Consider the following 13629-nt stretch of genomic DNA (forward strand, 5'->3'; position numbering starts at 1 on the left):
TGCTGCCTTTAAGACACAGATTTGTGTGATGAGGCTGAGAAGAATGCGCAAGAAAGAAACCTCTTGAGCACTATTGAAATAATGTAGAGATTTAGAGATTGGTGAGACACAGTGAGTCCAGGAGCAAATTGAGATAATTACTTGAGTGTTGCACATTTTTCCATAGAATATAAAGTAGAAAATGGAGAAAAAAGACTGCTTGAAAACAACATGAGAGAGTACAGGTTGATCAAGTGTTCCAAGAATAAGCAAGTAAAGATGAACTATCTTGTAGCATAGAGTGAAATGTTCCTGGCAGCAGAGCTAAAAAGGACAAGCAACAGGCCGGATAATGAAATCAAAGTTCCATAAGATGGTAGTTTCTCCAAATATCTGTCTGGAAGCAGCCCAATATGAACAAACAGAAAATACTGGAAATGCTTAACAGGGCAGGCAACATCTGTGGAGAGGGAACAGTTAACCTTTCAAGTCATTGACCTTTCATCAAAACTCTCCAAAACTGCTGCCTGACCTGCTAAGTATTATCAGCATTTTCTTGTGTCATTTAAGATTCAGAGCAACTGCAGCACTTTGCTTTTGCAGGAGAAAGTGCACTTCTATACAGAATTTATCAGTAGAAAAATAAAGTTGAAATTCCAGGTACCTAGCTGATAACCATAATAATTGGATGATGCTTTAAACTTGAAGCAACAGAGTAGCTAATCAGATCAGTCTAGTCCTGCTGGGTGGAAAAATCCAAAAGTTAGGAAGTAAAAATCGAGCAATTTCAACTTTTGAAAAGAGCACAGTGGAATGAAGGATGAAAATATGCAAGGTCAGGTTAAGGTTGGTGGATTCTTCAACCAATAATTATCGTCTAAAATTTTATCTCCTTAATAAGGCATTGTTTAAATATGCACAGTCTGATTGTTGTAAAGACTTGGGTTTGAATTCTGGACAGATCCTGAGACCAATATAAGCAGCTGCTGTAAGTTCCTTCATGTCAAATTTGTCAGTTTTCTGCTTTCTATCTACTCTATAAATCTGATTCATGAGCTTCAAACTTTTAAATGACTGTTGTAGTTGCACCTGCTACCTTTCACATCTTCTGCAAAGGCCATTTGGCAATATGATGCATCCCAGTGGTTAATTGCAGTCTTCATTTGAAGTAACTTCTTTGGTGTAAACTCAGCAGCTATTCTTGTTAAAAATGTGAAAACACCTGGAATATTGCAATGTGGCTTGTGTTGTTTTTAATTGCATTGAATAACATAGTTTAGGAACTGTTGCTTGTTAACCAGCCCTTTAATGTATATGAATTTTGTTAACATTTGTTCTACTTAATTGGTGAAATATGCAACATAACTGTTTTTGTGAAGATTTGAAATGTTTTTTTAAACCTGTGACTATATTTAATAAGATTAAAGTTGTTCTCTGTTTCAATGCAGATATAACAATGTCCTTGCTGTGTGCTGCCTAAGGCAAGATCTTGCAATATTGCCCAATGGAGATATGACACAGGTATGAAAAGTGCTATTTTTGTTGCTGTACCTACATTATGTTTAACTGTGAAGAAACTTGAAAATCAGTAAAACTGCTGATGCAGGGAATTGAAATTAAAAGCAGAAAACGCTTAGAACACTCAGTCGGTTAGGCAGCAATTATTCACAACAATCAATCTGCTGGAGGAACTTGGCGGATCGAGCAGCATATGTGGAAGGAAAGGAATTGTCAATGTTTTGGGTTGAAACCCTGCAGTAGGACTGAGTGGAGATGTGAGATTGTGAGATACCCTGTATAAGGAGAAGGGGAAGTGGTGAGACAGGAGTCCAAAGTGATTGGTGGACTGAGGAAGGGTGCAAGAAGATAGGCAGGTTGTGCTAGGTAAGGGAGGGGAGCATGGATGAAGTTGGGAGACAGTGGCAGGTGAATGACGGAGGCAGACAAAGAGAGAGAAGAAAAATATGGAGAGGCTGCCTCCATCTGCCATTGTCTGCCTGTTTCAATTTCCACAGGTGATGCCTGACCTGTTGGGTGTTTCCATCATTTTCTATTTTTATGACAATTTACTGAACTGTGTTATTTGTATTATTTCATATTGCTTGAATATAGTAATCTTTTAACCTTCATTGATATTATTTCTGAGTTAGCATTTTCCTTGTACTTTAAGAATGATAACTTAAAGGTTTGTGGGAACTCAAGTAAAACTGTTGCCGTGAACTGACAGTTAAAGCTGCATGTTTTATGAGTCTGTGTTTTTAACATAGACCCAGATAAAATTCCTTAGTTCTTCTGTTGAGTCTTGTGTAATTCTCCAATCACTTATAGGGTAGATTAGTGAATATGGAATTTAGTATCTGAAGTTTTTGAATTTTTCCTTTTTTTTTACTCTGCTGTTCAGTCTGTTTAAGCCTAATTGAATTGATGATAATATCATGGGCACATTCAAGATCATACTCTCATTACCACTCACATGTTCAGTCTGCCAGTCATAATTATCACAATTCAGACCAGTACCAGACAAGCGAATGGGACTGGCAATCTTCTGTTTGTGCATACTGAAGGTGACGTACAGCATTCTTAAAATAATGAATGAAAATGTAAGTTCTGCATAGTTGACGTATAGTGCTGGCACAGCTTTATGGGGGAATAAATTGTCCTTGATTTTCCACAAAGTAGGCCTTGGGTGTTTTTTTTTCCAGTTTTGTTGACCAAAACAAAAAAAAAAGTTTTCTTTATTCAGTAAGCCAATGCAGGTTTCTTGGTTTCTTTTGAATTGCATGACAAACTTGTGCTCAGGACAATATTGCATAACCTATAACAAATTGGAGCTACGGTAAAGCTCCAATAATCTGACTTTGGTGGTGCTGGACTGCAGATTTTTCAGATGTTTGGTGTTATTCCTATTAATAGCCCAACACACTTTTAATTCACTTTTTTTACACATTACACAGCATTATAATAAATTTTACATTCAACTTGGCAAGTTTCAAGAGACCACATGAAATGGGGGCCCTTGTTAGTTCAATGAGAGTGAGTGAATCAGGACCTTAGTGAGTTATTAGAGGGACACAGCACAGAAGCAGGCCCTCCGGCCCACTAAGTCTGCATTGACCATCAACAATCTATTTACACTAGTCGCACGTTAATCTAATTTTTTTAATCCTCCTCACAATCTTTTTTTTAATCCTCTTCGCATTCTCATCAAATTTCAAGGAAATGCAGGAACCAGAGTCCCCTTAAGTTTCAAGGGAGTATGGGAAACATCACCCAGTGAGCCTAATGACAAACCATTGGAATTTCTGAACAGTTATCAGATTATTGGAATTTTACTGTATGTTGTCAATATTAGTAGATGGTAATAAATCAGCAATGATGTCAACAATTCCAAACTACCTGTAGACAAAAGTAGGCTTTCACAATAGTTGGATAAATGACAAATTTGGGCATTGTGGTTGATTGGTTGAATAAGGAGGCATTTAATCCATGGAAGATTAGGAATTGAGCACAGTAACAAAAAGATGCGGGGAAAAGAAATATATTCATCTCATTTAAAACAACAATTCAAGGGCATAAAGTACTAATTTCCTTTCTGGACCAAAAGAGTACAAAAGGATCAGGTAATATTAAATGTTTATAGACTTTGGCTGTATCTACTCCTGGAGCATGCTAAAGTTACGGTCTCTGTGCTACAAAAGACATATTGGGCTCAAACACACTGGCAGCTAGCCAGTAGTTGTATAGTGTGTGTTTTTGGGCATTGACTTCTGACTTTTCTGCTTCCATAGTTTTTAATTAAATAATTTAATTTTAAATTTGATTTTTTTTTTCCAAATTTAACTTCCATAAACTATATTTTAATGTCCGTAATTATCAAAGGGCCAAAGGGGACAGCTGCCAGTACCCACTCTCAGGATCTCTCGTGATTTTGTATATTTCTATCAAGTCTCTCCTTGGCCTTCTCTTCCCAAAAAAAATGATTACAGCCTCTCTAACCAATCCTTGTAACTGTAGGCCCTCATTCCAGGAACCATTCTCAAAAATCTTTTCCAGACTCTATATAATTTTGTAATCCTTCCTATAGTGAGGTAAACAGCATTGAACACAATACTTCATTTGAGGCCAGATCAGTGTTTTATAAAAGGTCAGCATAACATCATGCTTTTATACCCCATGCCTCTATTAATACAATGCAGAAGTGTATAGCCCATCTCCTCTGCCTGGACTACCACTTCCCATGATTTGTTCACCCATATCCCTTAGCTTCTGTAAGAGAAGTATCCTTCATACCTCTCTTCATTCTTCCTAACACAGTGTATCACCTTACATTTCCCCAAACTAAATATCTGCCACTCATCCGCCTGTTCCTCCAGCTTCTCTGTATCTTGTTACAATCTATCACTTGCCATTATTGTGAACTGAGAAGTGAAAAGTGTTGTATCATCCACAAATTTAGAAATTGTGAGTTACTACCCAAGACCAGAACATGAATCCAGATATAAGAAAGCAACGGGCCCCAATAATGATCATTGGGAATGTTAGTTTTTGCCTTCCTTAAATCCAAGAAACAATCATTCACCACCTCATTTTGCTCTCTGTAACCCAGCCAATTTTTTATCCAATGTCTCTTTAATGCCATATATTTCAACATTGTTTATAAGTCTCTTATGCGGCACCTTATCAAACGTCTTCTGGAAATCCATGAACACCATATTGACTGCATTAACCACATCAATTCTGACTGTTAACTCATCAAAGAATTCTATCACATTTGTTAAGCAAGATTTTGGCCCTAACAAATAGGTGATGGTCTGCCTTAATTGATTCATTTTCCTCCAGGTCATTATCATTCCTGTCCCAAATCAATGTTTCTAAAAGCTTTCCCACCACTGTGATTAAACTGCCTGCCCTGCAGCTGCTCTGCTGATCCTGATTTCTTTTTTGAGTAAGGAGTAACATTTTGCAACCCCAGTCCTCTAGCACCACCCCTGTATCCAAGGAGCACTGGAATATCATGGTCAATGTCCCTGTGATTTCTTCCTTTGCATTCCTCAAAATCCTAAGATGCATCTCATCTTATCCTGGTAACTTGGCCAATTTAAATTCAGCCAACTTTTCTAATACCTCTGCTATCAATTTTTAATATATCCAGTGTCTCAACCATCTTTTCCTCCACTATTACTTAGGAAGCACTCTTCCCTGCTTAAGACTGATGCAAAATGCTCTATCTTAATATTGTGTAATTTTTTATTTTTGTCCTTTAATGTCTCTGTATTGGCCTTTAAATGTTTATTTGCCTACAGAAAACCTTTTGGATTCCCATTTACATTGGCAAATAATTTTTATCATACTTTGCTTCTCTTATTTAATTTCACTTCCTCTTTCATTGTTTTGTAATCAGCCTGTTTCACATTGCTTTTGTAACCCTACACGTCATACATTGCCGCCTTATGCATTATCGCCTTCTAATTCTTTCATTGTCCAGGGAGCTCTGAATTTGTTTGTCTGTCCTTTTGTCCCTCAACTGTATGTGAACCTTCTCTTCCTTAAAGGCAGCCCATTTTTCTATCATATTTTCTTATCTGTCATTTTTGTTTCAAGTTTATCTGGGCCACATCCATTCTCATTTCTATTGCAATTTGTCTTCCTCCAATTAATTATTTTTACTTTAGATTTTTTTCTTTATTGGAGCTACCCTAAATCTTGTGATGTTGTTATCACTGTCTCCTAAAAATTCTAATGAAACTTGACCCACTTTATTACCCAAAGCCAGATCCACAAGTGCCTTCATTCTTATTGGACCATAAACATACTATCTTTTTTTAAAAATAATTATCCTGGACACATTTTGGAAACGCTTCTTTTTCCCTGCCCTTTAATGATATTACCATTCCAATTTGCTTTGGGATGATTAAAGTCCTCCCATTATAACTACCATTCAGTTTCTTCACTTCTCTAACTTCCCTGCCTATTTTCCCTTTAGACATTAGGGGAGAAGATGGAGGTTGATGATTAATTTTTGGGGACAGCTAAATTTGATTGGATAGTTATGGATGGTCAAGGAAAGAGCTTTTTTTAAAAAAAAAGGAACTAGCTAACAATGAAGTGTGGCTTGGGATGATATGAGGGATGAAAATCTACAGTTTTGAGGACGGATTATTCCTCGGTTGTCAACTTCTAAATGTATAACATAGATGCACATTGTCCTCTACACTTCAATTTCATTGACATTATATGTCTACCAGGAGTACTTCATTGCCTACCAGAAATATTTTCCTTGTGTAGTTGAGGCCAGTTCAATGGTTTAATTCAAATCCAAATAAATCATAATTGATGCTCTGACTATTAAATGGCTATAAGATTAGGAACCACAGTATCTATTCATTCATCTACAAATCTTCCTAAAGGTGAAAGAATTTGCATTTATGTTGAACCAAGTCACATCCACAGACAGATCAGAATCAAGGATTTTTTTAAAAAAAGATGCTATTTACAGTTGCAGTTTGTGTACAAAGCAATAACGATACCAACTTTTTTTTTGGTGAGGGTAATTGAGGGAGAAATAATAACTGCATCAGGAGCTGTCTGCTGATCTTTCAATGATGTTTTGGGAGCTTTCACGTCTATTTGAAAAAGCAAATTAAAATTTATCTGCAGGACTTTATCCCAACAGTGAAGTACACTTTCTGTGCTAGATTTAAGTGATACCCTGAATGTTAAGTCTTGGTGTATTTTGAACTAAATTCTGGCATGGACACATTTCCAGCTCTACCTCTATTTTTTTTTTGCTACTTCATCACCTCTCATAATTTGGCCACCGTCTCTAAGTCCGATTGTCTGACATTCAACACTGCCAGAACAGATACCTCCTCCATCTAAACTCATTTTGTCCATGCACTGGCATTTGGCCAGTATCAGATGTTTATTTACCGTGATGGAGAGATTCGAGGGAAAATCGTGACTGAATGGATAGCTAGATTAATGATAAATGCAATTACACCATTTTCCTGAAGGGGAAAGGGCAAGGTTATAGGTCATTCCTTGGATTCCATGTAGTATCGTTCTATATTATATTCTACTTTGCACTTGCAAGGGTGCCACAAGAAGCAGGCTTTGTGCTTTCACTTTAATTGCAGTATGTGACATTCTTCAGTCTCGTAGCTGATGTCTGAAATCTGAACATTGTTTTTCACCCTCGTACTTCTGTATTGTTGTAATGCTGTGCAGTGGATGGTAGATTTTGTAGAGTTTGTAGATATTCTTTTCCCTTGCCTTGATCATGCTTTGTATTAAATGTTTTAAGCTGATATATTTTTATGTGAATATTAAATGTGTTGGTTCTAAAATTTGTTTATCATTTTCTTTGTATCTTGTACCTGTAGATTAGTAGCCTCTATTTAAAAGTAAAAGTTTCCATTTGATTTGTGCACTATCCTTCAACTACATTATTTTTGTAAGAAACAGTATATCCTTATGGACAGCTATTTAGATTATCAATCATTTAAAATACAAATTGACTCCTCAATAATTATGTAATAAATGTACACCTAACCTTACAACAAAATTACCCTATCTCAGTTTGGTCTTTGATTTGGAAGTAACATAACAATTTTACCATTGCAAAAGTATTTTATTAATAGAATACAGCTGTTAGGATACACAAAGCATTAATAATTTCCCTACATTTTGATAATGACTGCATTCAGTAGCGCTCTCTCCTGTCTAATTACCATACATCCCCTGATCTCCTTGGTGTCTTGCATGTTATTGTTCTCAGCTTTGGATATACTCATACACAACTTCTGTTCTTTTTGTAAATCCAAAGACTTGCAACCCTATGTAAAAGAAATTTCTCTTCAACTCATTCATAAATGGCTAACATTTTATCTTAAGACTACCATGCTTCTAGATTTTCCAGCTGGAGGAAATGGTCTTTTAGCATGCACCCTGTCAATCCCATGCAATTTTTCCACAAGTTAAATTCACCTTTTTTTGGTTTCAATTTATTTTTGTTCATGTGATGTGGACATTGTAGGTAATACTGGCATACATTTTCCATACTTGTTTGCACCTTGAACAAAGGACGGTTAAGAGTCAACTCCATTGACGATGGAGTTGACTCTTAACCGGAGTTGACTCTTAACCGGAGTTGAATATAATCCAAGCAGTGTAAGGAAATTAGTGAACCATATGGGCTTTTTGCAATAGTTTTATGGTCATCATTATTGATTATATTCCAAATTTATTTGTATTTAAATTTCTCCAAATGTAAAAGTAACATTTGAATACGTGTCTTCAGATCAATAATCCAGAATCCTGGATGTGAATCCACTATTTCATTTATGATGCTGCTATGTGCTTTTTCAATATATCAATATACCAAAATTGAACAGGGACAAAGTATTATACAAATCTTACTTCTATGTCTATCCACCACCATATATAATTTGAATTTGGAATAGTACCTGTTTGTTCTTCAGAAAGTACGGTAAAGTTGCAAACAGATGCCCATAGAGAGTCCATAAATTGCTGTGTCAGCATTGAAACGTGTAATTTTTTTTTAACCTATGTGCTGATAACTTTCCACTATTTGCTGGCACACAGGTGGGTGAACACGGGGCTAACTTAAGTGGAGGACAACGCCAGAGGATAAGTTTAGCACGTGCTTTGTACAGTGACAGAAGCATTTATATCTTGGATGATCCACTCAGTGCTCTAGATGCTCATGTTGGAAATCACATCTTCAACAATGCTATTAAAAAGCAACTGAATTTGAAGACTGTTCTCTTTATCACTCACCAGCTTCAGGTAATTTGAATCATGGATATGTATCTATGCTTACCATGCTGAAAATTTAATCTTCAAATCAGGTACATAAGAATTAAAATTCCCCTTCTGATTTTTCACTTTTTGATCAAGGGAAGTTCAGATTTTAAGTCTAATATACACTGACCACTGTATTGCTGCTTGCTTTTATCTGTTTGATATTTGGCATGTGTTTACTAAAATATGTGTATTGAAATAAAGATAAGTTGTTTATGTGCAAGTAGAGGTTAGTTGGTAATTAAGCAATAGGAGAGGTTACTTGACAGGCTCTTGAAACAGAGGATCAGAATTTTGGGTGCTAGAGTATAAGAGGAACACTAGTTGAATGAAAAACGCATGTTTCGTATTGAAGAGAAAACTGTACTTAAGATTTAAAAGAAGATATTGGAAGACCTTAATATGATGACAAGAATGGCAATTGCAATTGATGCTTGCACCAGACTGTCACCATCTCCCTAACCATCTACTCTTGACACTTAATCCAAAAAATCTGGTCTGGGATTTTCTTTGAGAATGCCAAAAGACAACACTAAATTTAATTTCATTAACAGAACCCTTTACCTGCAACGTTAGTAGCAGTCAAGAGAATGACCGTTGTATGGGTTTGTCTCTATTTTGAAAGGAAGGACAAAATGGACATAAAGTAATCCTTGGATCATTTTTTATCAGCATATAAAATTGCTGCACGTTGTACTTTAAATATATAGTTAAACATTGGAAGCATAAATATAGTGTAATGCAGTTAGATTTTCTTCAATAGGTGGTTGATAGTTATTGAATACCAAGTTATTCTTTCAAATAATTTGGATCTCTTGCGTCAAAAAGATAATATTGGAATGATATGTTATAGAAGTATTCTGTTACTTTCAATCATCTAATTTAAAAAGAAATGTCAAATAGTTGGCATAAACTGGAAAATTAGTTTTTTTGGTAAAGTAAGGATCTTTGTTAGTCTAGATGTATATTAGTTAATTCTTTGGACGTGTGTCATTGATGTGCATCTCACTTTATCTCCTGATGTAGCTAATCCCTTCAGTAAAATGTTTTAAAAAAAACTTTACTTAATTTGTGTGGTGCCTAATTCTTGGGCCAGAAATATTTTTAAATGCCAGGTTTGGTTTAATAAAATTTGCAGAGTAGTGACTTAGAACATTCTGCATGCTTTTGTTAAGCATTGCAGTCTTGCTTGATAGCCTACCATGACAGAAACTTGATCACTGGAAGCTGACTTGAAATGTAAGTCTTTTGAACTGCATTTTTTTAATATACATTTCATACTTGTTTGTACAAGCAGTTTGGATGAATGTAGATCATTGGCAATGTAATTTATCAGAAGAAGTCTTGTGAAGTTAAACCTCAACAAAGCTGCTTTCTTATTTGGTCAGTTCTAGTATAATTGACAATGTTGTTTATTTTATTGTTCTTTGTAGTATTTGTTTTGATTCCTTTCCATTTTATTGCTTTAATTTCTGTGGTTATTTGTTCTGTTTTTATTTAAAAGAAGGCTTTTTTTCAGGTTGGATTACCAGCTATGCAGTTTTTAACTGTGAGGCAATTTTTCCCCATCAAATCCCACTGTTCTGCCATGCCAAAATTAATCTAATGAGTGAAAATGTCTGGTGAAGAGTTGTCTATTATATTAATCTTTCTTCAAACATAGTGAATTAACATTAAAATTCAAAGTTTACATTTTAATCAGAAAAATATTTTTTCAAGAGTAAATATTGTGATATAGTGAATGGAGCTTGATGAGAATATCGGACATTGGGCTGAGTGGAGGTGCAAAGCAAGAAAACAGAACATGCTGATTGCTTTATGCTTCATGGGTAAACTTAACCTGGTAAATTTCTGGTTTTTTTATTATTATTTTACAAAAATGGTAAGTAGAATTTTATGTTTAGCATTGTGTTGGCGGACCTATGATGTACTATACTTGTAGCCCCTAAAACGTTCTTGGAAACGAGGTTGATCAAAGAATCTTAAGTGAGATATAAAGATGCAGAAAGAAACTAATTGATTGTCTGCCTATCTTGAGCAGTATTTGGTCAACTGTGATGAAGTGCTGTTAATGAAGGATGGCTGTATAACTGAGAGAGGGTCTCATGAAGAGTTAATGATCTTGAATGGGGATTATGCAGCAATGTTCAATAATCTACAACTGGGAGACACTCCACATATTGAGGTAATTTTATTGTATCACGTACTAGAGTGTAATATATGTATAGGTTCTCTGTATGTTCATCTATTGAATGGTAAGTGATCTTGCAGATTTCAATGATCATAACTACTTGACTAATTTGAGGAGAGTATGGTAGCTCAGTACATGTTATAGCATATCCTATTTACCTATTTAGGAAACACATTATCATTCAGGATGTATGTGGCAATGAAGCTTAAAAATTCAAAACTGCAAAATGATGAAAAATGTGCTGTTGCAACTTAAAGCAAATATTAGCAGTTTAAGATATGTTACAAGTCAATGGAAGTTATTGGCAGAAAGGATTCCTCCAAACATTAATTTGTAACAGCTGCATTTAACAACGTGGCAAGAAATATTTAAATAAGTGAGAAGAATAAAAAATGAATCTGTGGCAGAAAGAAAATAACATTAGGAAAATTTTAGAAAATTTTCAAGCAAACAAACCAACCTACTATAGTGACAAATTACTCCCAACATTCAAAATTCAAGATAGGCCACTGCTGGGCAAAAGAGAATACATTCAATGAGCAGAATTTGTATGAGAAATGACCACCTCTCCTCCTTCCTCAAAGAAATAGAAACCAGTTTTGAAGAGATTTGATATTGCATAAACCCAGAAAATACTTTACCTACCACTCCAAAAAGTTCTACTTGCCTCCATTACCTATCAAAGCACACCTTGTTCTTATTGCGAGTTTCCCCATCCCAAACTTGCAGTTCTCAGCAAACTGAAGTGTCATCACATCCTCCTAACAACCTAAGTCAAGTAATCAGATATGCATGGGTGGACTAAAGAGATGAATCATCAATAGTATAGTGACGGAGGTAAATAAACATGACAGTAATACTTGCATTTATAAGACCATAAGACATAGGATCAGAATTAGGCCATTCAGCCCACTGAGTCTGCTCTGCCATTCGATCATGGCTGATTTATTTTTCCCTCTCAACCCCATTCTCTTGCCTTCTCCCCGTAACCTTTGACACCCTTACTAATCAAGAACATATCAACTTCATTTTGATCACCAGTGGCAGTATCTCAGCACTATATGCTTTCTTTGAGTTTAAAATGTGAAGAATTTGATCTAGGAAAACAACAGGACACACTGCTGACTTCACAAACCCACCTACAAAAGTACACAGCAACCTCTGTAGAATGGACTTTTTCCAGCGAGAGTTCACAGAACCATATCACAAACTTTGAAGAATTTTTATTTTGAAGTTGGTTATTTTATTATTTATTAAGGATTTATAATCCTCACTCTTACTCTTTGGGCTGAGAGTTTGCTAACTGATAATAATGGGAATACCTCTCTCAAACCTAATCACACCTTGTGTAGTAAAATATAAAATTTTCAAGCTACCTTGCAGCAAGAATAATTTGTAAATACCTCCAGTTTTTCCTTAGTTTGCCAATTCCTTGGAATTATTCTGGAGAAGTCTGTAAAGTAATATACCCTCTAAGAGAGCAAGACAGTGCACTCAGCAGCTTCTGGATTTCCACATTTAACTCTGCGTGGTTACTCCAGAAGCTGCTGTCATTTTCATGATACAATGACTTTGAACACTGATAACATTGCAATGAAAGTGAAACTAAATTTTAAGTAAATTATTCTGATGGTGAATTTACTCGGAGGAATCATAACAATGTAGTAACCAGTTTGTCTGCAGAGACTCTTGTTTCTATTCTGCATTCTGATTATTTTTTTCAGGTAATAAACAACAAAAAAAATACTAACAGTTCCTTGAAGAAACCTCAAGACAAAGGCCAGTCTGGATCAGTAAAGAAGGAAAGAAATGCAAATAAGGCAACAGGTACTTAAAAACAAGCGCTATGTAATATCATTAACGTAGAAATACATCTCAAAGGCTATCACAGATTTTAAAAATAGAATGTAAGCAGAGGACAGAGAACTTGGCAGAAATGACCAAAAGCAGAGTCTGAAAGGAGAACTGTAGGCTGAGAGCTGATTATGGTGTGGGCTTCAGTGCACTCGTGTGACTCAAATATTGTTAGTCACAGCAAAATTATCAGTTTTCAAATTCAAGGAAATTTACATACCTAGTTTGAAGAATCATACCAGTTGAAATGAGTTTTGTCTGTAGGTGGAGTTGTAGAATGAAGATTTTGTAATAACTGATTAATGCATTTAAAAGGTACCTTGTGTCAAAATATTTCTCGTTTCACAAAGCAAAGTTCTTTTTTTGTTGTTACAATTATGTAGGTTGATTTTATATATTTTGTAACAATACATTTGCTCAAATATATTGAATGACCACTTCAGGTGATTGGTTTTGGCCAAGATACCTTTTGATTCAAATACTAGCAAGTATTTTAATGCCCACCTGATTAAGTACTTCGGCTTTATTTCTGATGTTTTCATTCAAAGGATGGGCCAAATAGAATTTTCTTCACAATATTCACCATTTACATTCTCAAGCCCAGCTGGTCAATGAAAAGAGCTTCAATCAGAGTTCCTTCCTAAATCTTTGATTAAGGGTACCTGGTCTGCTTTCTATTCTCATGCTGATGGGTTACTTAAGAATGACAGCTTGCATTTGTGTACCACCTTTTAACACTGCAAAATATCCCAAGTCACAGACGCATTATTAAATTAAATTTG

The 13629-nt window shown here is 35.4% G+C and overlaps 1 protein-coding gene across 3 annotated transcripts in view; it reads left to right on the forward strand.

Moving 5' to 3' along the window:
• The window catches only part of LOC127571162 (ATP-binding cassette sub-family C member 5-like), an 81345-nt gene that overhangs the window by 38880 nt on the left and 28836 nt on the right, over positions 1-13629 (forward strand). For all 3 annotated transcript variants that reach the window (XM_052017257.1, XM_052017258.1, XM_052017260.1), the window contains exons 14-17: positions 1428-1500; positions 8584-8787; positions 10844-10987; positions 12718-12820. In XM_052017257.1, the coding sequence (XP_051873217.1) occupies positions 1428-1500; positions 8584-8787; positions 10844-10987; positions 12718-12820 (524 nt within the window). The remainder of the gene's footprint in view (positions 1-1427; positions 1501-8583; positions 8788-10843; positions 10988-12717; positions 12821-13629) is intronic.

Source organism: Pristis pectinata, chromosome 6 (assembly GCF_009764475.1).
Source record: "Pristis pectinata isolate sPriPec2 chromosome 6, sPriPec2.1.pri, whole genome shotgun sequence".
Classification (NCBI taxonomy): domain Eukaryota; kingdom Metazoa; phylum Chordata; class Chondrichthyes; order Rhinopristiformes; family Pristidae; genus Pristis; species Pristis pectinata.